The sequence below is a fragment of the Dasypus novemcinctus genome, chromosome 13, assembly GCF_030445035.2.
Source record: "Dasypus novemcinctus isolate mDasNov1 chromosome 13, mDasNov1.1.hap2, whole genome shotgun sequence".
In the NCBI taxonomy this organism is placed as follows: domain Eukaryota; kingdom Metazoa; phylum Chordata; class Mammalia; order Cingulata; family Dasypodidae; genus Dasypus; species Dasypus novemcinctus.
In genome coordinates, this window is record NC_080685.1 from 25,931,354 (window position 1) to 25,956,798 (window position 25,445).

Sequence of the window (25,445 nt, forward strand, 5' to 3'; positions counted from 1 at the left end):
TCGGGGGACGGCTCTCTGCGCTGTTCTGTCCCGACGGGGCGGATTAGGCTTTTCTATGGTTCCTGGTGACCTCAGAGGCTTTTCAAAGAACTTCATGGTGCTCCGTTGGGCCAGTAACGAGAAAAGGGGGTAGAGGGTGCAATCCTAGGGCTTTTCCTGTTGGAACTGACGGGTGGGAGACGGGCGGGGAGCGGAAGGACGCAAGCTACGCCGACCCTGGGGATTCTTCCTTTGGGTAGGGAGGCTAGGGCCTTCGGCCTGCGGGTCACCCCTCTGCTCAGGGTTCTCCTCCCCCCTTGCCGTTCTCCTGCTCTCGTCCCCCTACGGCCCCATCGACACCCTCCCCGGAAGGCTTGTTGGAAAGTGGATGAAGGAGTGACCAGAACCTGGGCTGAGATAGGAAGGGAAGGAAGTGACCCTTGTGAGGAGTCTGGGCAGGGGGGAGGTGGGGGAAGGAAGGGGCGTTCTCCAGCGCTGGCCCGGCTGTCCCCCTCCCCTCACCCCCCGCATTCAGCCTCCGTTCTTCCCATCCCAAGCGATGGTAGGATTTTTTGAAAGGCAGAGGAGGCTAACCTGTGACTGAATGTTTCCGAGCTTTGCTGGAGGAACTTAACCCAGAATAGGCGTGTATTATTTCATTAATTTCCAAGCTCTTGTGGGTGAGCATGAAATGGGAGCCCGTTCTCCTCCCCCCTCCTCCTCTTCCCCCCTCTGTATCTGATTACCTTCCCCTCCGCCTGCCTCAGCATGCCCTGGAGGTAGATCTAACCCGGCTGCAGCTGGATTATGACTCTTCGAAGAAATTCGTGGAATAGGTGCTCATTTCAAGTTGAGAGTACAGATCATTCTTTAATTCTGTTCACAGTCCTCTCTCCATTTACTCCTACGGTGAGAGTGCTTCTTCCACCTTAAAATACAGGTCTGGCACAATCCTTGTCCCTCAACTCCCAGCCCTCTGGAACCTGCCACTCCCCCCAGCTATGGAACATTGAGGAGGTGGAGAAAAATCCACCCCTAACTGTGTGAACCCCTGATTAGCTCCACGTTCTCATTCATTGTTTTGGAATGGTTGAGGTAAAGGGGAAATGGTATGAGATAAATAAAGCAAAGCGATGTCTGGGCTTCTTTTTTGCTTGCTGTAGAAAAGAAATTCAGAAGGAGATCTAAAACAAAGGCATTGGCAGCATTGAAAATGAATTAACACACTCTCCTATCTCTGATGTTTCTCTGCTTGTCTGGTGGGACAGAAAGAGTCGATAGGAAAAGAGTGAGCAAGGAATTCAGACAGTCTCCAGCCACGGATTAGTTTGAAACTAATCAGACCTCTAGAGCAAGGGGGAGAAATAAATTACCTTCTATTCCTTCTTTCTGGGCTAGATTTGAAAATTATTTTACTCCAAAGCTGGGAATGAAATAACCATTGCTCTGATTTTTTTTTTTCCCCTGATCTTTGAGATTTTCTTGAGCCTGAAGGAGGGGGAGGAGATGGTAAACAATCAATCAGTCAGGAGATAGGCTTTTTCCTGGATTCCTTTCCTCTTAGCTGGCAGATAGAATTAATGGCTCTGGACATTTCCTGGGAACCTGTTATGTAGTCACACCATTGAATGAGTGTTCAGTGTATTTGCAGCAAATGAGTGAATAAGTAACTGAACAGATGTTTCTTCTGGGGTAGCAGTATAAACAGTTGAACTGACTGGAGCTCCCTACTGGGAGTCAGGACCCTGGGACTCTTGGTATTTTCCCGTCAGACCACGTCATGCACCAGGCACACATGTGGACCACGGAAATAGCCCTCATATACTCTAAGGGCTGTTTTTATCCTTGGAGGCCATTGTAGCTGATACAAGAAGTCAGTGTTTTTCTTGTATAGATCATAGATCTATAACCATTAGTGAGTCTGAAGTCAATGTACTGGGTCAGAACCAGCATTAAAAAATAATGAAATAGGGGAGTGGGTATAGCTCTGTAGTTGAACTCCTGCTTCCCATATGCAAGGTCCCGGATTTAATCCCCGGTGCCTCCTAAAATAATAACGAAATAAAATTAACGCTCTTGAAGTAGATGGTGAGAGGAAACCTGGCTATCTACTTACATAGATGGGAACTTGGCATCTGTTTCTTTGGCTGATTAAGGATTGTGCATTGGCCGTCCACTTAGAAGTTTTCAGGAAGCTGGTATAAAGACTAATTATGTAATATGCTATTTTTTATTTTATATATATATACATATATATAAAATGAAATCACCTTATAATCCTTTTTTAAAGTATACTCTATTTTTTTTAAGACTTATTTATTATTATTTTTAAAATTTATTTCTCTCCCTTCCCCCCCCCCCCACTTGTCTGCTCTCTGTGTCCATTCGCTGTGTGTTCTTGTGTTCTTCTGTACCGCTTCTATCCTTATCAGCGGCACCGGGAATCTGTGTTTCTTTTTGTTGCCTCATCTTGCTGTGTCAGCTCTCTGTGTGTGCAGCACCATTCCTGGGCAGGCTGCACTTTCTTTGGTGTTGCCATTAGGTTCCTTTGGTTATAAACAACAGAGAGTGACTCCAGCTAATGTAAGCAGCAGAAGAATTTATTGGATGGAAATGGGGCTGCTCATAGAACTTAAGAGAAACTTAAAAAGTTCAAACCAGGAGATTGCTGGGGCCTACTTGGTGGAAGGACTGAATAGAGGATTTTGCTTCCAGGTGAATCCACTTCAGCTATTTTAGGTCTTTTTGCCATTTTGCCAAGATTCCAGGGAGAGAGTACCAATGGTCCCTCCCCTTGGGCAGGGTCCTCCATCGGCAGGCCCACCAGATTACCCAGTGAAGGAGGGAGGTTCTCCAAAGCATTACACAAGTGCTTTTACCAGTGGAGGGTAAAGAAAGCTGAGTGGCAAAAGCATTAGACTTTGGCATGGATGCTTCTTTAATTTTTTAAAAATTGTTTTTATCAAGGGAACATATGTGCATGGTTTTAAAAAGATCTAATAGTATCAAAATATTTTTAAAAGAAAATGGCAGTCCTTTACCCCAGGTCTTTTCAATGAAATAAACAATTTTAACTCTGAGCTCTTTGGTCTGGTGTTTACCTCCATGTTTCTAAATCATATGCTTATCATGGTGTTTCTTGATTTTTCAGTTTTAGACACCTATTGACTTCTTGTTGTAGGAATTAGAGAAAAATTCTTTATAAACAGCCCCCACCCCACCCCAAACACACGTTCCCTTCCTTTTTCCCATCTTCCTTTTTCCTAATGTGTTTTGGTTAAACTAATTCCCATTAATAGCATAGTAGTTAAGAGCATGGCTCTGGGAATCTGACAGAGGTGGACTCCATCAGTGCTTCCATGTTTGCTTTGCCAAAGATCACTTTGGTAAATTATTTAATCGCTTTAGTCTCAGTTTCCTTCTGTAAAATGGGGCTAATACTTAGACTTTTCATAAGGTTGTTGTGAAACAACACTAAGCACAGTGCCTGGCACGTGGTAAGTACTCAGAAGACGTTAGCTATTATTTTCTATTAGACTTAGACTAGACTGTTTTTGCCTCGCCCTGAGTACCCTGGCCAAGGGATGGAGGAAGAGTGTGGGAACTCTGGTCTGGTCAAGGCTTGCTCCTTCTCATTACTTTGACATTTGTTAATTCTTCTCTATTCCTTTCCCCTTTCCTCACTGATCCAGGTCTCCATACCAGTCGAGGGTCCAGTGGGTGGGCGGGACCTATAGATCCAGGGCAAGGACCTCAGTAAGCTTTGCTAGTCCCAACTCAGGCAGGATTGGTCTTTAGACAAAGTGTGATGGTCAGGTTCATATTTTGGCATCCTCCTCTGGGCCCCTTTGCTTCTCCTTTTTCTGACCTGATGGCCAAGGCTCTTTGATAAGTTGATTCCCTTTAAGTATCAATCAGTGTTACCCTTGGAATATTTGTATTTTTTTCATCCTCTAGTTTTTTATTTTGATTGGTTTTGGCCGAAGAGATTCTCAATACGTGAGTAGATTTGGAATTCATTCATCAACTGCAGTCTGAACTCTTTACCCTAGAATTGCTATTATTCCTTCAAGACCTCAGAAGCTGAATTAGTTCAATGCCAAGTCTTTCCTGAGCCCCACTATACTTTTTTTTCTCTTTGTAAAAAAACTGTACAGGAACAGATGTGGCTCAAGTGGTTGAACTCTTGCTTCCCACATGGGAGGTCCCAGGAACTTCCCTGTGCCTCCTGAAAAGACAAAACCGAACAGCAAGCAAAACAACTGAAAAACCCGACTCAGGGAAGCCAATGAAGTTCAGTGGTTGAGTGTTGACTTCCCACGTATGATGTCCTGAGTTTAATTTCTGGCCCCTGGTACCTCAAACAACAAACAAAAAACTATAGCTGTGATTTTATTGAGTGCTTATCTTAGGCCTCACAAGTATATATATTTTTAGTATTAGGTGTATTGAGATATAATTCACATACCATATAATTCACCCATTTAAAATGAACAATTCAGTGATTTTTAAAAGTATATTTACAGAGTTATGCAACTGTCAACACAATCAATTTTAGAATATTTTCATCACCCTAAAAGAAACCTCAACCCATTAGCATTCACCTCCCATTTCCCCCCAAATTCTGCAGCCCTAGGAAACCACCATTCTACTTTTCTTTCTCTATGGATTTGCCTATTCTGCACATTTCATATAAATGTGATCATGCAGTATATATACTCTTTTGTAACTGGCTTCTTTCACTTAGCATAATGTTTTGAAGGTTCATCCAAAATATAATATGAACTAGTACTTAATTCTTTTTCATGACTGAATAATATTCTGTTATGTGGATGTCATCATGGAATAAATGTCAGTGGACATTTGGGTTGTTTCCACTTTTTGGCTATTACAAATAATGCTGCTATGCACATTCATGCCCAAGTTTTTGTGTAAATGTATATTTTAGGTTCTCTTGGAGAGAACAACCAAGGAGTAGAATTCCTGGGTCAGAATATTTGCATGTTGAAAGAGGATTCATCTGGATTCATTGATGCTTTACTCCAGTGGAATGAAGGAATTCTAAAATGGTGGCAGCCCTGACTCTGGAAACTGTATATAGGGGAGAATCTAGAGCAGAGGAATCTTTGGAGTTTGATGACTGCCTGTTTTTCTCACCCATCCAGCCTGCTCCATTCTCAGCCCATAAATTCCTCCTCAGACCATTTCATCTGCCCCATTCATTACCAGCTTCCTGGGTTCAGGAGCACTACAGCTGATGTCTCCAAGCCTGCCAGGAATTTGTGGAATCCTGGCCTTTGCCAGAGGAGCAAGGGGAGGATCTGGGAAGGTAACCCAGTCACCAGGCATTTGGCACCAACCTTTGCTCATAATTCTCTGGGGTGAGGGTGGAGGTGTGCCCTAGATGGTTTCCGTTCCAGACATATGTGCTCAGAGTGGGTGGGGACCAGCTTAGCTTCCCCGCCTGCTGATAATTACAGTGCCTGTTAGGGTCACAGTGCAGTCTTATGAAATATCTTTGTTTCTGGGGGTGGGGTGGGAGGGTGGAGAGGTTTAGTTGGGGGAACAGGTATGTGCCGAGGAGGTTAGAGGCCCAGATTTGAGCTGGCCAGCAGGGAGAGGAAGAGGAGAAGCAAATATAGGGTAGGGGAGGGACTGATGGATGAACGAAGAAAAAGGGAAATGATCTAGGGACCCGGGGCATAAAAGCAAAAATTACAAAGCAGAGTAAGACTAGCGAGCCAGTTACCCCGGTCAGCGCAGTGCATGGACAGGTAGCTGGGCAAAAGGCAGATACCTGTTTTGCTGGCTAATCTGTAGGGAAGGAGCAGAAATGGTTCTTTGTGTCCTACTCAACAAAGGACCATTTCTAGAGAGCCCTGCAGAAGGTAGGCCCAAGGACACCTGCATAGAGTTGGAGGCTCAGCCAGGTGAGGATCCGTCCTGATGCCCCATCTGGCCCTCTTCCTTGACATAGTGGGGCTTTCCTCATCCTGGGTGTTTTGGGAGCCAGTGTTCTAAGGGCTGACTGTTTCCATTTCTCAGGGTGAGGAAATTGGGTGACTGCTACAGCAACTTAAGACCACAGTGACCACACACGCGTTGGGGGTAGGAATGGGGACAGGATCGAGAGACCAAGTGAAAGTGACAGAGGAGTAGGTTGGGGTGAGGGTGAGTTAAGGATGTTGTTTTCCAGCTCAGAGGCTGTCTCCACCTCTCTTTCTTCCCCTTAGAAAGAATACTACCCTGATCCCAAACACCACCTCATCTTCTCGCCTCTATGTAAGCTTGGGGAATGAGAGCCTTTTCCAGAGATCTTTTCCTTGTTGCCATGAGCCTCTAGTGTGAGAACCTCTGGGACCTCCCTGTTTATCTCCCTATCTCTTCTCCTTAGTGCCTCTCCTCAGCGTCTTCATCTCTAACCCCTCAGCTCTGTGTTCACCCCATCCCTGCTGGCAGGGTGAATCACAGCAGGAGATTCTTTGAACGGAGTGGAGAGGCTCCTGAAATTTGGAGGTGGCTGGCTTCTCCGCAGGAATGTTTAAGAGGTTAGAGGCTGCTTACCTTGTGATTAGCTCTGCTCCTTTTTCCCTAGAGAAGAAGGTTCCGCTTCCCACCTGACCCTTCAGAGAATCCCCAGTGGAGACCACGCTGCCAAACAATTTTGGGATGTTTCTAAAGCTCCCTGGGGCCTGCTCACAGCCCTGGGTTCACTCCAGCTCCAAAAACCAACCAACCCCACCAAGTAGAGAGGGAGACCAGGTTTTCTCTCCATGGCTCTGGGTTGAAGTTGTAGGGTGAGGTCTGTGGCCTTGCAGACTGGATTCTCTGGTTCTGGAGGATGACGTGCAGAGGGAACCCTAGATTCACTCACTAGCCTCCTTTCAGACAGTTTGTGTCATCCACCCTCCTCCCTTGCTCTCTTTCCAGTGGAAAGTAATGCTGTCTCACCTTTGTGAAGTGATTTGTGGTTTGCAAAGCACTTTCACATCATTCCTATCCTCCCAGCAACCCTAAAATGAAGGCAAGGTAGGTATTATCACCCTCATTTTACAGAGAGAAAACTAAGGCCCAGAGAGAGAAAGTAATTTGTCTAAGGATTGGCAGATGTCGGTCATGGCGTACTTTTTTCTTTCCTTCTCTTTATTTATACATTTTATCATAGGAATATTGCACATATACATTGTGTGTGTGTGCTGTTTCAAACACTACAGGAGTGTATGGAATGAAGGTCTGCGTTCACTCCTCTGCTTAGTGTATTTCTTGTGGATGAATTCAGTATTTTTCCTCTGCATTTGCATTCAGGGGCTGCCATGTGCTATGGTGGTTAGAAGTGTAGACTTTAGGGTATGACTTTGAATCCTGGCTCTGCCGCTTGCTACGTCTTTCAGCTTGGAGAAGATTCTTAACACCTGTGCCTCAATTTCCTTATCTGTAAAATCAGGGATGTTGATATTCATATGGTGATGTTGTAAGGATTAAATGAATTAATAAATGTAAAGCACTTAGAGAGACGCTTGTCAAAATAGTTGCTCTATATAGGAGCTGGTAATTACCAATGTTATGAGCATGTACATATATATTTAATGAGGAGTAATATTTTATAAATTAATGTGATTTCCTTTTGGTTTTTTTCACTTCGTATTTCTTGGAGATCTTTTCTTGTCAGTTCATGGATGTTTATCAGCAGTGTAATATTTCATAGTATAGATATTACCATACTTTATTTAGTCACTCACCTATTAGGGAATATTTATGTTGTTTCTAGTTTTTAACCAACCATGGTAATCAGTGCAGCAGTCAACAATCTTACATATATGTCTCTAGGCAAATGTACATGGATTTCCCACTGATCTTGGATATTTAATATATCCACACTCTTTAATGTTTGCCATTCAGTTGGTCTACAGACTATATCTCTGTGGGATGTTGAAGAAAATTCGTTTGCTTTATTGAAAAGCAAGAAGGAAGACTTGCAGATACAGAAGATTCTAAAGCATAGCAGCAAAATGAACACCTGTGTATTCAACACCTGGCTTAAGAAACAGAACATTACCAATACTTTACAGCCCCTGGGGGTTCCTCCCAGATCATATCCCTCTGCTTCCTCCACAGAAGAGATCACTGTTTGAATTTTGTGTTTATTTATTTGCTTTTTGTTATAATTTTACTACATGTGAATACATGCACAAATAATTTTTTTTTTTTGGCATGGTTTGGACTTTATATACCTAGTATTATCTATATTCTACAGCTTTTTTTGCTTAACTTTTTTTTTTTACGTTATTTTTGAGATTCATTCATATTGATACATGGAGCTATCGTTCATTTATTTTCACAGCTGCATGGTAGTACCTTGTACAAATATGCCAGAGTTTATTTGCCCCTTTTCTTGTCAATTGACCATCTGCATTGTTCTCATTGTTTTGCTCTAACAAACAGTGCTGCCATAAACATACTTCTACCTGTCTTATCTTTACACTTCTTAATTCTATAAATTCTCTCCAAAATGATATCTTTTGATCTAATTTGCATTTTCCTGATTATTGATGAAGCTGGGCATCTTTTCATGTATCCATTAGCCACTTACATTTCTTCTCAGAGTTGTCTGCCTGCTTTCCTTTAAATAAACCCTTCCTTCCTGTAAATAAACTCTATATATGCCTCTTCTGTCACTTTTATTTTAGAAGAATTTTAGATTTAGAGAAAAGTTGCAAAGATAATACAGGGAGTTCTCACATTCCCTTCACCCAGTTTTCCCCAGTGTTAACATCTTACATAGCCATGGTACATTTGCGATAACTAAAAATTAACTTTGATACCATACTGTTAATTACATTATAGACTTTATTCTGATTTCACTAGTTTTTTTCACTTTTGTCCTGTTTCTGTTCCAGGATCCAGTCCAACATAACATGTTATATTTATTCTTTTTGTTTTGTGAGAATTCTTCATAAATTCAGGATAACCTGTTAGATATATGTATAGTGAATGCTTTCTGCTCTGCCGTGTACTCTGTTAATGATATCTCTTGATAAAAGTTTTAAATTTTAATATAATAAAATTTATCAATTTTTTATTTTATGCAGAGGAATTTTTTTGTGCCATGTTTAAGAAAATGCTTGTCTATGCCAAAATCATCAAAGATTTTCTCCTGTGTTTTCCTCTGAAAACTTTATTGTTTTGTTTTTTACATTTAAATCTACTATCCACTTGGAATTGATTTTTCTTTCTAGTATGAGGTAGGAGTTATTTTCTTTTCTGTAACAAGGCATTTTTATTTTAACTTGTAAGCACACGGAGTCATTAAAAGATTTTGAAGAGATGTATTATATTAAATTTAAAGGAACTGGCATTTTTCTCAAAAAAGTTAGCATGTAAATATTATATGACCTAGTAATTGCACTCCTGGGCATATATCCCAGAAAAAAAAAGATTTATGTTCACAAAGAAAACAGTACATGACTGTTTATAGCAGCTTTATTTGTGTTAGTCAGAAATCGCAAACGACCAGTTGTATTTCAACAGACGAATGGTTCAATCAACTGTGGTACAGCCAGAGCATGGAATACTATCAACAATAAAAAGGAGGAAACTACTGACCCATGCAACAACATGGCTTAAGAAAGAAGAACATGGCAGAGAATTATGCTGTGTGAGAAGAGCCAATCCTCAAAGATCATACACTGTAGTATGGTTCCATTTAAATAATACTTTTTTTTATTAGAGAAGATGTGGGTTTATAGAAAAATTATGCATAACATACAGGGTTCCTATTTTTCAAATGACAAAACTATAGAAATGGAGAGCAGATTAGTGGTCACCATGGGCTAAGGAAGGTGGTGGGGTGAGAAAGAAGTGGATGTGACTAAAAGGACAACATGAGAGACCCTTATAGTGATGAAAGTGTTTTGTTTGGTGACCATCCCAATGTCAATATACTGGCTATGATATCGTATTATAGCTTTTTCTGACCTTTGGAGAAAACTCTCTCTGTATTTCTCACGCCTGCATGTGAATCTACAATTAATTTTTTTTTTTTTAAACTAATACTGTTTGAAGAATTTTCAGGGACAAAAACTGAAGAATAAAAATAGTAATGAAAGTATAAATATAAGCAGTAAGTACTTATAATCCTACCCCCCAGAAATAGCCACTATTAAAATGTTAGTACATTTGGACTAAGCCGGGGAGAAAATGGGGGATGGGTCAGCCAGGGTGCCAGGAAACAAACTTCATTATACTTAGTGCATTCCTTGTACTTAGTCATATTGAATGAGTTATGGTAGTTTCTGTTTTTCAAGGAATTGGTCTCCTTTGTCTAAGTTGTCAAATTTATGGGAATGGAGAGTTTTTGTAGTATCCCCTTATTATCCTTTTGATGCCTACAGGGTCCATAGAAATATCCTGTTTCCTTCCTGATATTGGTGATTCATGTCCTCTTTTATTCTCTGTCTTGTTAGAGGGTGTATTAGTCAGGGTTACAGAATCAACAAGGGATATCTGTTGATGGTAAGAGATATATCTGAGTCTCTCATGCAGTCATGGGGATGCACAAGTCCAGGTTCTTCAGGCAGGCTGCAACCAGGGGTGCCAGTGAAAGTCCAGTGAAGATTCTTGACGAGTTCTGGGAGACATTGACTGTCCAAAGATGAGCTGGGAAATTTTCACTCAATGCTATATTCGCTTCCCCTTTTAAGGCATTGAACTGATTGGGTTAAGCATCACTCATTGCTGATGGCAGTCTCTCTGACTGATGTAATTATAATCAGCTATCTGTAATTTACCACTGCAGTAAAGTCAATGGTGACTAAAGTCCATAAATGCCCTTGTATTATAGTTAACCCAGTGCTTACTTGACCAAATAATTGGGCACAATTACCTGGCTGAGTTGTCACAATAGTCTAATGGTCACAGAGGGTTTGTCAGTTTTATAGATCTTTTCAAAAAACCAGCTCTTTGCTTCACTGATTTTTCTGTGTTCTTTTTCTGTTTAAGATTTCATTTATTTCTGCTCTTATCTTCATTTTTTCCTATCCCCTACTTGATTTGGGTTTGATTTTCTAAATTTTTGAGGCGGGGCTAAGGTTATTGATTTGAGGCTTTCCTCTTTTCTAATGTGTGCAGTTTTAGTATTATGAATTGCCCTCTCAGAACTGCTTTAGCTATGTCCCAGAAAGTCTGATATGTTAAATTTTCAATTATCATTTGGTTTATTGTATTTCCCCCACCTTGAAACTTTCTTTTTGACACATGGAATATTTTTAGTTTCCTAGTGTTTAGAAGTTTTCCTGTTATCTCCTGTTACTGATTTATAGTTTTAATCCATTGTGATCATAGAAATCATTCTGTATGATTTCATTTCTTTTAAATTTATTGAGATTTTTTTTATGCCCTGGGATATGGTCTATCTTGTTATATGTTCTATGGTGACATGGAAAGAATGCATATTCTGCTGTTGTTGGGTGGAGTTTCCTATAAATGTTGATTAGGTCCCTCTAGTTGATGGTGTTGAGTTCTTCCATATTCTTGTTGATTTTCTGTCTAGTTGTTCTGTCAATTGTTGAGAGAGGACTTTATGTCTGTTTTTCTTTTCAGTTGTGCCAATTTTTGCTTTACATGTTTTATATCTCCGTTGTTTGATGCATGCACTTTTAGGATTGCTGTGTCTTCTTGGTGGGCTGACCCTTCTATTATTATTTAATGTCTCTGAAGTGTTCTTTATCTGACATTACTATTTCCTGTTTCCTTTGATTCTTGTTTACACGATAAATCTTTTTCCAACCTTTTCCTTTGGGCTTATCTTTATTATTATATTTGAAGTAACTTTCTTGTGACAGCGTATACTTTGATCATGTTTTTAATCCACTCTGCCAATCTCTCATTTATTTATTTTAAATAGGATTTTTTTAAAGGTTTATTTTTATTTATTTCTTTCCCCTTCCTCCCCCCCCCACCCCAGTTGTCTGCTCTCTGTCCATTTGCTGTGTGTTCTTTTGTCCACTTCTGTTGTTGTCAGTGACATGGGAATCTGTGTTTCTTTTTGTTGCGTCATCTTGCTGCGTCAGCTCTCCATGTGTGTGGCGCCATACCTGGGCAGGCTGCACTTTTTTTGCACTGGGCGGCTCTCCTTACGGGGCGCACTCCTTGCACATGGGGCTCCCCTACGCAGGGGACATCCCTGCGTGGCACGGCTCTCCTTGTGCGCATCAGCACTGCGCATCGGCCAGCTCTACACAGGTCAAGGAGGCCTGGGGTTTGAACTGCGGACCTCCCATGTGGTAGGCAGACGCCCTAACCACTGGGCCAAGTCCACTTCCCACCAATCTCTTTTAATTGGTATATTTAGATCATTTACATTTAATGTAACTGTTGTTACATTAGAGCTTAAGTCTGCCATTTTATTTTATTTTATTATTTCTTTTCTGTTTTTCATTTACTTGTTACTTGTACAGTATTTAGGATGCCATTTTGATTCTTTTATAGTGTTTTGTTTGGGTTTTTTTTTTTTTGACATAGCAGGCCTGGGGATTAAACCCCAGACCTCGTATGTGGGAAGCTGGTACTCAGCCATTGAGCCACATTGGCTCCCCTGAGTTTTTTTTGTTTTTTTTTTTGTTTTATTTGCCTGTTGTCTGTTCTTTTGTTTTTTCAGGAGGCAATAGGAACCAGACCTGGGATCTCCCATGTGGGAAGCAGTTGCTCAACCACTTGAACCACATCCATGCCCCTATAGTATTTTTTTTTTTTAAAGATTTATTTATTTATTTAATTTCCCCCCCTCCCCTGGTTGTCTGTTCTTGGTGTCTTATTTGCTGCGTCTTGTTTCTTTGTCTGCTTCTGTTGTCGTCAGCGGCATGGGAAGTGTGGGCGGCGCCATTCCTGGGCAGGCTGCACTTTCTTTCCACGCTGGGCGGCTTTCCTCACGGGCGCACTCCTTGCGCGTGGGGCTCCCCCACGCGGGGGACACCCTTGCGTGGCTCGGCACTCCTTGCGCGCATCAGCACTGCGCATGGCCAGCTCCACACGGGTCAAGGAGGCCCGGGGTTTGAACCGCGGACCCCCCATATGGTAGACGGACGCCCTAACCACTGGGCCAAAGTCCGTTTCCCCCCCTATAGTATTTTTGAGTGTATTTTTTTAAATACCTTTTTAGGTATTGCTCCAGGTATTACATTATATATACACATAATTACCTACAGTCTACTGGTATCATTATTTTAATAGTTTGATTGAAGTTAAGTGACTTTCCCTTCCCTTCTGATCCCTTTACCTTCCATCACTTATGTTAAAATTTTAAAATATTTCTTAGACATTTATAACCGTATTAGAGAGAGTTTATATTTTTTGTTTTAACCATCAAACATAATTTAGAAAATTCAAGAGGAAAAGGAAAGCCTATTGTATTTACTCATTTTTTGCTGTTTTTTCTTCCTTCCTGATCCAACTATATATATATATTTTTAATCATTTTCTTTCTGCTAGAGAATTTTTTTTAGCCCTTCTTTTAGGATGGTCTGCTGGCAACAAATTCTTAGTTTTCCTTCATCTGAGAATATCTTGATTTCTCCTTTATTTCTGAAGTATATTGTCTCTGGGTGTAGGGTACTCTGGGTTGATAATTCTTTTCTGTCCACAATTGAAAAATGTCGTGCCACTTCCTTCTGGTGTCCATGGTTTTTAACCACTGAGCTACATCTGTTCCCACTCTATGGTTTTTTATGAGAAATCCGCTGTCATTTGAATTGTTTTCCCCCTATAGATAAGGTGTCCTTTTCCTCTGGCTGCTTTAAAGATTTTTTTTTCCTTTGTCTTTAGTTTTCAGAAATTTAATTACGATGTGTTTTGGCATAGATGTTTGGTTAACCTGCTTGTTGTTTTCCTCAGTCTCTTGACTTTATAGATTTATATCTTTTGCTAAATTTGGGGAGTTTTCAGCCATTATTTTTTGAGTACTTTTCAACTCTCTCCTCCCCTTCTGGGATTCCAATGACATAAGTATTAGATCTCCTGTTATAGTTCCATAGGTCCTTGAAAATCTGTTTTTTTTTTTTCCTCCAGTCTTTTTTCTCTCTTTTGTTCAGAATAGGTAATTTTTTCTTGTTCTGTCTTCTCTTTCACTGATTCTTTCCTCTCTGTCCTCTCATTCTGCTGAAGAGTTCATCCACTGAACTACTTCAATATATTCAAATATTTAAATTGTAATTATGTACTCTTATACATATTTAAAATGAATTCAATAATGCTTTAATGTTATAGCAGCATAAATTTATATTAAAAGAAAGACTTTGAAAGGGGAGTCTAAGAGGATTGTTTTCAATCATAGCAGATTCTTATCCTTGGCCAATGCCTTAGATGTGTTTTGCCTTCTATAAAAAATAAGCTTTTAACTTCAAGAAACTCAGCTCAAGGAAACTTAAGCCATAAATGCTTCTTTTATATTATATTAATATAATAAGCCCAGAGATAGGATAGCTACAGGTTGGTTAATTCAGTGCTCAACTTGACTGTGTAATTAAGGAACCAGAGCCATCCCATCTTTCCATTCTGCTGTCATCAGTATGTCAGCTTTCTTCTTAGGCTAGATTCACTTTGGGTGATAAGATAGCTGCCATAGTTCCCAGCCCAAGAGCTAGCAGTCTCTTCTCACCAGCAGACTTATATTTACATCTTATTGGCCAAAATTGAGTCACCTCTTTGCCTTAGCCTTTGGCAAAAGTAAGGGGATTACTGAGTTTCTGAGACCAAACAGGAGCCAAGCCTGAGGAGGGAGATAGGATCACTTTCACTGACAGGCGAATGAATATCTTTGAGATAAAGTTAGGTAGACAAGCATCTTATTTAGAGACAGGAAGATGGATGGGATGACCTTAGAGGCCTCACGCAACTTAATTGTCTACTCTTCCAATTAGAATTACTGCGTTCAGGAAATAAACCAGAGTTGTTGATCTTCATTGGCTAGTAATTCTTTTGTTCCAATTTGGGGGTGCATGGCTTTTCCCAACTGCCTTCAGATATGGGGAGATGGTTTTTTATTTTTAAAATTAATTTAATTTATTTTATTATTATTATTATTTTGAGCAGTTGTAGGTTTACAGAAACATGCAGGAAGTACAAAGTTCCCATATAACTCCCTTTCACCCACAGTTTTCCCTATTAACATTTTGCATCAGTGTTGGTACCTTTGTTACAATTTATGAAGCAATATTATTATAATTATATTGTTACCTTGCACACACTCTTTACATTGTATAGTGAAGTTCTGTGGGCATGTGTGGTAATTTATATACACAAACTAAAATTTCCCTTTTTTTTTCCTTTCCTTTTTTGAGTATACAATTCAGTGATGTTATTGTATATACAGCATTGTGCCTGCATCCCCATTGCCAAAACTTTCCATCACCCCAAACAGAAACTTTGTACCAGTTAAACATTAACTCCTCATTGCTGTCTCTCACTTGATCCCTGGTAACCTTTATTCTAATTTCTCACTTCATGAATATGCTTATTCTGCTTATTTCATATAAGTGAGATCATACAGATTTGTCCCTATGGTTTATTTCACTCAACACGATGTCATTAAGGCTCATCCATGTTGTCGCATGCACCAGAATCTCATTGCTTTTTATGGCCAAATAATCTTCCATTGTACATATATACCGTATTTTGTTTATCCATTCACAAGGGGGGCTGCTATTCAAAGTTCTTGACCATGTCCTGGGGGAAAAGAATTGGCAGCCACTCTGGTTATTTTGAAATCATTTCCTATTATTTCTTTTGTAATGTATTCTCTACCTGTACATCAATGAGCGTTTAGTATGGATTCAGAAATTTTTATCTGTGTTAGAGGCTGTGGGGGGAGACTCCTCATAGAACAGGAGTCATTGAGCTGAGATGCACATGCCAAAGGAGGCCTTGTGAGGCTGAAGGAGCTCAGGGAGAGGAAGGTACATTTCCCACAGGATGCAGGGAGTCATGGAAGGTGTGAAATTTAAGTGGATTCTTGAGGGACTGCAGGTGCTCCAGGTGAAAATGGGAAAAAAGAGAATATAAGGTAAAGGAAATGATGGGAACAAAGACAGTAAAGTGGGAAAGCACAGCGTGTATTGGGTGGGCCATGAGAAACGGTAACAGGAGAGGTAGGTTGACCCCACCTATAAAGAGCCTTAACTATCACACTAAGGATATGGGTTTTATTTGTATTTAGTAGGAATTAATTGTTTTTATGAAAAATTTTTAGAAGGTACAAATACTGTCAGGATTGGGAAGGTTTTTGCTTTTGTTTTTGTTTTTTAAAAAACAGTAGTTGTAGGTTTATAGAAAGATCATGCAGAAAATACAGTTCCCATATATCTGCCCCATTTTATTTTTAACATTATGCATTATTGTTAACAATTGCATTTGTTACAATCAATGAGAGAATGTTGTTATAATTGTACTATTAACTATAGTCCATAGTTTGTATTAAGGTTCATTGTGCTGTCCATCCTATGTTTTTGTTTTTGTTGTTGTTCTAGCAACATATATTCTACCTACGATGTCCTCCTTTTTTTTCCTTTTTTCAAAAGATTTATTTATTTCTCCCTACTTCCTTGTTGTTTTGCACTTGCTGTGTCCGTTTGTCTTCCTTGTTTCTTTGGGAGGCACCAGAAACTGAACCTGGGACCTCTGATGTGAAAGGGAGTCACCTAATCGCTTGAGCCACCTCCTCTCCTTGTTTTGTTATGTCTCTCATCACGTTTCCCTCCATGTCTTTCTTGTTGCGTTATCTTGTTGCATGAGCTTGTCATGTCTGCCAGTTGCGTCAGCTCACTGTCTTTTGGAGGCAGGGGGAATCTCCACTCCCTGCTTTTTGTTGTGTTTCTCATTATGTTTTCCTTCTTGGGTCTCTTGTTGTGGCATCTTGTTGTGCCAGCTTGCTGCTCCTGCCCATTGCGCCAGCTTGCCGTCTTCTTTAGTAGGCACCGAGAACCAAACCAGGGACCTCCCATGTGGCAGGCAATAGCTCAGTTGCTTGAGCCACATCCACTTCCTGATTTCCCTTTTTAACCACACTCAGGTATATATTTCAGAGGTGTTAATTACATTCACAATGTTATGTAGCCATCGCCACTGTACATTACCAAAACTTTTAGGACTGAGAAGGTTTAAGGGACATTTTGGGAGTGTTTTCTCTCTTTCCTAAATTTGGGTTCATTCCGAAAATTGGCAGGAGACTAGTATTTGAGTTCTTCCTCCTATTTGACAAAGAGCAAGCTCCATACATTATTAATTGTCAACACAAAACCTCTCCGTTTGATGGTGTGTTCCTTTTTTATGGGTGAAAAAAAAAGTGGGGCTCAAGGCACTAATTAATTTGAGAGTTCAGTGGCTGACCACCAAGTGTGATTTCTTCCCCACAAGTGTGATTTCTCTTGCATAAGAAGGAAGCTTTTTCTTACCCCCTCTACCAGAGTCCGTCCTTTCTACCTCTTTTCTTCCAACAGATATTTGGAGACTCAGAAGGGTTCCTTAAAAGATATTAGGAATAAGATGGTGTTTAGGCTGGGGGACTCAAGACAGGGAAGGGCCAGATGACTTGAAGGTCACTGTTTTCCTAGGGTAGTCAACACCTATCTTCCTTTCATTGCCTGGAGAGGTAAGGTTCTCTACTTCCATACTCTCACAGAACTTGGAGCCGGAAGGAGCCGTCAAGATATTCATTCTGACCCCTCATTTTTTCCAGGGGGAGCCAGAGGCCCAGAGTGGCTAAGCCCCTTGTCCACCTCCACACCTAACACCGGTTATGGCAGGGCTTGATCCATTCTGCCTTGCTGGCCCTCTCTTGGAGTTGAAAAATCTTCCCAAATCACCAGCTTCACACTCTTCCCTCTCATCATGTTTTTCCCCTTTGGCTGCCCCTTTCCCCAAAAGGGTTTTTTTTTTTAAACCTTCTTTGAGTTATGAAAGAAAATGGGCTGATCTCTGAATAAATACCTATTACCTTGCCTGCTTTCATTTGGATTCTTTCTATGTGCCTCGTAGAAATAGGGGTTTAGATTCAGGTACTTCCTAAAGTTTGCTTCAGGAAGGGTATCCTGGTCTTGTAAAGTGCATCGATAACTTCCTGGTTGGCTGTCAGAATTGAGCAGCTGAGGGATGACCTTTCCAGGGCTGGGGGACGGAGAAGCCATGCAGTGTGCTTCCAGCAATCTTAGGACCAGGCCGGCCCCATTGGAGCTGGTCGGAGCTGCTTTCACATGGCCCCAGAGGTATCCCGCTACCCAGTAGTGACGTGGTCTTGGGCTAGCTTGTGTCCCCTCTTTGGACCTCAGTTTCCCTGGCCTGTGAAGTGGCGATACTAAGGCCTACTCCACAAGATTCTAGTGCCTGTCGTGCTTTGTACCTGTAGACTGTAAAGGTAAGGGGTTATCGTTGCTGCTGTTGTCATTTCATTATTAGGGCAGCGTGGACATTCTCAGGCTGACTCTCCAGAGTGAACTGACAGGAGAGGAACTTGAGCACATAGCCCAGAAGGTATCAAGGCCTCCTTCCTACTGCCTCTCCTCCTTGCTGCTGACCCTGCACCCCGGTGCTGCCTGGAGGCCTCTCTGCCACTGCGAACCTTGGGAGCATCTCCTTTCAGACACACCCACCTCCCCTCAGCATTGTGTGCTGCTTTGGGGGTTGGGGAGACCCCACTAAGATTAAAACTAACCTTGGTTTCAACTAATTTTCCCCATCTGGTGTTCTTGCTGCTGTGTGGTTTCTGGTAGAGGCTCTGAAATGGATTTTTAGAGGGCACGGTCAGACTAACCCCTGGAATCTTGAGGAACAGGTCTGCATTGGCTGAGGGACAAGAGTTCTGGGCTTGTGGAATCTGATTTCTGAGCCTTTTTTCTCTCCCTGGCAGGCGGGCAGGAAGACCTACGCCATGGTATCTGGCCAGTCAACCAGTCACTCTCTGGCCTCGGAACTGGTGGAGTCCAACGACGGACACGAGGAGATCATTAAGGTAAGCTCAGCTCACCTCTACGTTTCTCTTTTGACTGGAGGAAGAACCAGATATGAGATGCTAGTTTCCATAACCTGGAGAAATCTTAACACGGGGAGACCAAAATCTGTCCTCAGTAACTTTCGACAGCCCAGCCTAGGCCGTGGGGGAAATGGTCCGACCTTTCTAGGTCCCTATTCTCTGCCCATGCTTAGCTGTTGGAAGTTGTGGAAATAGATGAGAAGTGTGTTTATGGATTTCAGATTTAACAATTAAAACAATTTTATTTCTTTTTAAAACAGTTTCATTGAGATCTAATTCACCCCATTTAAAGTGTAAAATTTAATGGTTTTTAGTATATTCACAGCATTATGCAACCATCACCACGCTCTAATTCCAGAGCATTTTCATCATTCTGATGAATCATTTGTGAACAGGACCATCCTTTCACCCCTCCCCCAAGTCTCTGGCAACCACTAATCTGCTTTGTGTTTCTGTGGATTTACTTATTCTGGACATTCCATATAAATAGAATCATACAATATTTGTCTTTTTGTCTGGCTCATTTCACATAGTATAACGTTTTCAAGTTCATCCGTGTTATAGAATGTGTCAGTGCTTCATTCCTTTTTATGGCTGAATAATCCATCATATGGCTATACCACATTTTGTTTATTCATTAATCCATTGATGGACATTTGGACTGTTTCTACTTTCTCTTTACTATGAACATTCATGTATGAGTTTTTGTATTTCTCTTGGGTATATACCAAGGAGTGGGATTACTGGAACATATGGTAACTCTGTTTAACTTTGAGGAACTGTCAGACTGTTTTCCACAGTGGCTGCCTCATTTTTTCATTCCCACCAGCAATATATTAGGTTTCAAATACTGCACATCCTTGCTATCACTTATTATTGTCCATCTTTTTCATTATAACTATCCTAGTGGGTATGGAATGGTATCTCATTTTGGTTTTGATTAGTATTTCTCTAATGACTAATGATATTGATGTGCTTTTTGACCATTTGTTTATCTTCTTTGGAGAAATGTCTATTCAAGTCCTTTGCCCATTTTAAAATTTCAGTTATTTATCTTTTTATTAAGTTTAAAGAGTTTTTTTTAAAAAATCATATTCTAGATACTAAGTCCTTATCAGATATATAGATGTTTTACAAATCTTTCTCCCATTCTGTGGGTTGTCTTTTCGCTTTTTTTTTTTAATATAATAATAAATCCATCTCTCTTTTTTTAAAAGATTTATTTATTTAATTAATTAATTTAATTTATTTCTCTCCACTCCCCACCCCCCACCCCCCCGCCCTGCCCTGCTTGTCTGTTCTCTGAGTCTATTTGCTGCGTCTTCTTTGTTCGCTTCTGTTGTCGTCAGTGGCACGGGAATCTGTTTCTTTTTGTTGCGTCATCTTGCTGTCAGTTCTCTGTGAGTGCGGCGCCATTCCCGGGCAGGCTGAACTTTCTTTCGCGCTGGGTGGCTCTCCTTATGGGGCGCACTCCTTACGCATGAGGCTCCCCTATGCAGGGACACACCTGCATGGCATGGCACTCCTTGCGCGCATCAGCACTGCGCATGGGCCAGCTGCACAAGGGTCAAGGAGGCCTGGGATTTGAACCACAGACCTCCCATGTGGTAGACAGACGCCCTAACCACTGGGCCAAGTCCACTTCCCTAGAATAGTTTTTAATTTCATTTCTGGAATGTTCATTGCTAGTGTATAGAAATTCAGACTTGATCTTGTATCTTGCAACCTTGCTCAACTTGTTTATTTCCAGATTATGTCATCTGGAAATAAGAGATGATTTCACTTCTTCCTTTCCAATCTGGATGTCTTTAATTTCTTTCTTTTTCTAACTCTTAAATCAGTACATACCTTTTGAAGAAAGTAAAACCACCCATAATTTTATCATCTAGATCAAGATTGCATATACTTTCAGATATTTTCCTTACACATATTTTTTTTCTAAAAATGAAATCATATCCTATACTCTGTTCTATAGTCTGCTTTTTCCCCATTTTAATGATATATATAAAATCTTCTGTGTCAATAAGTGTAAATATATGGAATTTCAAATGGTGCATAGAATTTTATTGTACAGATATCAATAATTTATTTAATCCCCCATTGTTTCCAGTTTTTTGTGGCTACATAATATTTTGCTGAAATTATGTTGTTTTTTTTTTAAAGATTTATTTCTTTATTTTAACCCCCTCCCTCTATTGTCTGCTCTCTGTGTCTATTCACTGTGTGTTCTTCTGTGTCTGCTTGTATTCTCATGAGGTGAATCCGGGAACCAATCCTGGGACCTTCTGGAGTGGGAGAGAGGCGATCATTCTCTTGCGCCAGCTCAGCTCCCTGTTCTGCTCTGTCTCTTATTGTCTGTCCTCTGTGTCTCTTTTTGTTGCATCATCTTGCTGCATCAGCTTTCTGTGTGGGCTGGCGCTCCTGTGTGGGGCAGCACTTCATGTGGGCCTGCTTGTGGCACAGGCCAGCTTGCCTTTACCAGGAGGTCCTGGGTGTCAAACCCTGGACCTCCTCTATGGTAGATGGGAGCCCAATTGCTTGAGCCACATCTGCTTCCCCGTATGTTATTAAATTGTGTGTATCTGTGTTTTATAATACAGGCAATACGGCAGTATTTTGTCAATTACAAAAGATTCAAGCAAGCTATACAGTGCGAAATGTATATATCCCTCTTTTACAACCATTTCAGTAGAAGAAACCACTGTGAATAATTTGGTGTGCATTCTTTCAGTCCCCTTTCTATGAATTTACACACACATGTATTTGAGTGTTTATGCACGTAGCAATATATTATTCAGCTAAATTTATTTCATTGGGATGAATTTCCGGAAGTGGATTTGCAAAGGCAAAGAGTAAATATATTTTTAAGTCTCTGTTGTGAATCATCAAATTGCCATCTAGAAAGACGGCAACAATTTACTTTCCCACCAGCAGTGTATGAAGTTGCCTGTTTGTGTGGAATTAATTTAACTTGTCAATTCATAACTAAATAGTGTTTTCTTTCCTATTTCAGGTGTACTTGAAGGGGAGGTCTGGAGACAAGATGGTCCATGAAAAGAATATCAGCCAGCTCAAGAGTGAGGTCCAATATATCCAGGAGGTGGGCTTCCCCGTCCCTCTATGAGAGTACTGGGTCATTTCTCTTAACCTCATGTTTTTATGTGGCTCCCTTTTGTGGGTGTTGGTTTTCTCACTTTTGCTCCCTTCATACCACCCCCCCCAAGTGCCAGCACCTCTCCTTCCATGTGTCAACTATCATTTCTACCCTTTGAACCTGATCTATTAATCAACAAGTGTATATTAAATACCATGTGCCTAGCACTGTCCTATCTAAAATTGTCAGCCACCCTTCCCCAACATTTCCTAATCTTATCCCTGGTTCAGGTTTCTCCTTGGCACTTTTTACTCTCTTAGTTTGCTAGGCTGCTTTTTTTTTTTTTTAAAGATTTATTATTTTTTATTTATATCTCTCCCTTTCCCCACCCACAGTCGTCTGCTCTCTGTGTCCATTTGCTGTGTGTTCTTCTGTGTCCACTTGTATTCTTGTCAGCAGCACTGGGATTCTGTGTCTCTTTTTGTTGCGTCATCTTGCTGTGTTAGCTCTCCGTATGTGCGGCCCCTCTCCTGGGCAGGCTGCACTTTTTTTGTGCAGAGTGGCTCCTTATGGGGTACACTCCTTGTGCGTGGGGCTTCCCTACACAGGGGACACCCCTGTATGGCATGGCATTCCTTGCATGCATCAGCACTGCATGTGGGCCAGCTTCACCACATGGGTCAGGAGGCCCTGGGTTTGAACCTTGGACCTCCCATGTGGTAGGTGGATGCTCTAACCATTGAGCAAAATCCGCTTCCCTGCTAGGCTGCTTTGACAAATACCAAACATTGGTTGGCTTAACAACAGGAATTTGTTGGTTTGTGGTATGGAAGGGCAGAAGTCCGAATTCAAGGCATCCACTAGGCCATTCTTTCTCCCTGATTTCCCTAGCAGCTTGGTGCTGGCTTACTGCAATCCTTAGGGTTACTTGGCTTGCATCTCTGCCTCTGTCATAGAGCAGTGTCCTTGATCTGCTCTCATGGCTTTCTCTGAAGGCTGTGTCTGAATCTCCTCCACTTATAAAGGCCTTCAGTAGTTTGGATTAAGACCCACCCTGATTCAGTTGGGCATACCTAAGTGGGATCTTAGAAGGTCCTGTTCACGTATGATGCCATACCTTAACTGATAATACATCTCTAGAGGGTCCTATTTATAAATGGGTTCATACCCACAGGAATACAGCTTAAAATTTAGAACATGTCTTTGTTGGGTTACGTAATTCAATCTACCTCATCATCTAACATGATACATGTTTTAGTTATTTGTCTGTTGTGTTGTGCATTTTCCCAACCACAATGTCAGCTCCACTGGGGCAGGGACTTTTGTTTATTTTGCAGCTTGTGTAAGAGGAACTGAGCTGTAGCCCCACTTGACCAAGATCCTTCCTCCTCCCAAGCAGAGCCTATAACAGTGCCTGACTTGCAGTGGTATAGGTTGGGAATGGGGCAAGAAGGTTGGGGAAGTTGCGTGCTTTCATTTTCTACCCCAAAGCTAAAGTTGCTTGCCCTCCCCTCCCAGGCCAGGAACTGCCTGCAGAAGCTCCGGGAGGATATAAGTAGCAAGCTTGACAGAGATCCAGGAGATTTTCTCCAACCACAGGAGATACAGGTAATAGGAAATGCCCCATGGTTGCATCTGCACTGAGGAGGCCGTTAATCACATTTGCCATTCACCCAGTTGGTAGTAATCGAGCACCACTGCCAAGAAGGGAGAGACTAAATGAGAGGCTGGTTAGTGCTCCCCAGCAGGTAGGCACATGCATTTACAATTATCAGCCTATATATAAGTGTACCTGTTCCTGAAACACTGTACAAATATTTAATTTATAGAAATCAAATTATCTTAAGTTCACTGGCAGAGCTTCTTGTCTAGAAGAATTCTGTGACCAATCCTCTTTTAATCCAATGTCTTGTAAAACATCACCTATAAATCCAAATTTCCATATATTGATCTCACTTAATTTGAGTGACACCTGTAGTGTGGATTGGAAGTCTCAGCCCCAGCCTATTAGTTATCTGTCTCTACAGCTCTTTCTCCTCTGGAATGGGAAGCTCCTCAGGGCTTGGGGTTCACCCCTCTGCCTCTGTGTCCCCACACCTGGCACGGGGTCTGGGATGCGGAAGGTTATTATAAATATTTGTTAGACTGAACTGGGATGGATAATCTTAGGATCCTGCTTATTAACTTTTCCAAAATTTGAGGACAGAAATGTCCTCAGGGAGCAGAGTTCACTCTTCTATGACTGCACTGCCTCTTCCTATGGATTTTGAGTATTTTTTCCCTTTGCATTTTGGTTTGGGTGGAGGGACCTTTCTCCAGTAGCTCCTATCCCCATTTTCCTGAGGGGAGCAGTGGTGCTTGGAAAGTTCCTTTGTGACTTAGGTGTATACTAGATATTACTCTGAATCGTTTTGCTTTGACTGGAGGTAGGGCTTCACTGCTCAATCTAGCTGGTGGGAGGAGCTCTGTCAAGTGGCAGGAAGGAACTTGTTTTCACAAACCCCAGTCACATGAGGAATAATCAGGTTTTGGGTTGGAAAGAATTTTTAGCAAATGCTGCTTCCCCTTCTGATCTCCCTTAGGATTCCCCACAGCAAGGGAAACTCTGTTTGTGGCAGGCAGCTGCTTATGTTTCCTGGACTGCAAGGAGTGGGCCTCTGCATATTTGCATATTTTCCAATCTGCTGAAAGGTTTCAGACTGAAGTTTCAGACATTTCTCCACTCCCTTCTCCACAGAGCACTTTGTCTTTTTTTCTGTTTCTTCCTTTCTTTCTTTTCCTTTATTTTTTTTTTTAAGATTTGGAGTCTTAGAATAATGTTTGGAAGTTGGTTGCTTAGGATTGTGTTGACTACCAGCCTTACTTTACTTTTCTCTGAACAGGTGGTGCTAGAAAAGCCAAATGGCTTTAATCAAAGTCCTGCAACCCTGTACAGAAGCCCACCTGAGGTAGGTATCAGGGAAAACCATGTGACTACTGCTTGGTCAGGGACAGGGCATCCTCTTCCCTGATTCCTTTGCTTATTATTTACTCTCTTTCACTAAACACAAAACTACCACTTGCTTGCTGAAAAAATTGCAACAGTCAGAAATGTAATAAGTTCTCCTTCCTCTATCCCACTCCTTGAAGTATCCACTGTTAACAGTTGGAAGCATGTGGCTCCTTCTAGGGCAGTGCTGCTCAGCCTTGATGCCCACTGGAATGGCCTTGGGAGCCTAAGAGGATGTGATGCTTGCCTGGGTCCAGTCCCCAGAGATTGTAATTTAATTGGTCTGCGTTTTGGTCTGGGCATCAGGACTTTTCAGCGCTCCTCAGGTGATTCCAGTGTTTAGTCAAGGTTGAGTACCAGTATTCTAG

General features: G+C 41.4%; 1 protein-coding gene across 6 annotated transcripts in view; it reads left to right on the forward strand.

The window, feature by feature from the left end:
* The window catches only part of TUFT1 (tuftelin 1), a 52,535-nt gene that overhangs the window by 531 nt on the left and 26,559 nt on the right, over nt 1-25,445 (forward strand). For 2 of the 6 annotated variants that reach the window (XM_004451729.4, XM_004451731.4), the window contains exons 2-6: nt 18,421-18,495; nt 18,872-18,973; nt 22,008-22,094; nt 23,607-23,696; nt 24,971-25,036. In XM_004451729.4, the coding sequence (XP_004451786.1) occupies nt 18,421-18,495; nt 18,872-18,973; nt 22,008-22,094; nt 23,607-23,696; nt 24,971-25,036 (420 nt within the window). The remainder of the gene's footprint in view (nt 1-18,420; nt 18,496-18,871; nt 18,974-22,007; nt 22,095-23,606; nt 23,697-24,970; nt 25,037-25,445) is intronic. The other 4 variants (XM_058309641.2, XM_004451730.4, XM_004451732.4 and 1 more) reach the window with 3 other exon arrangements.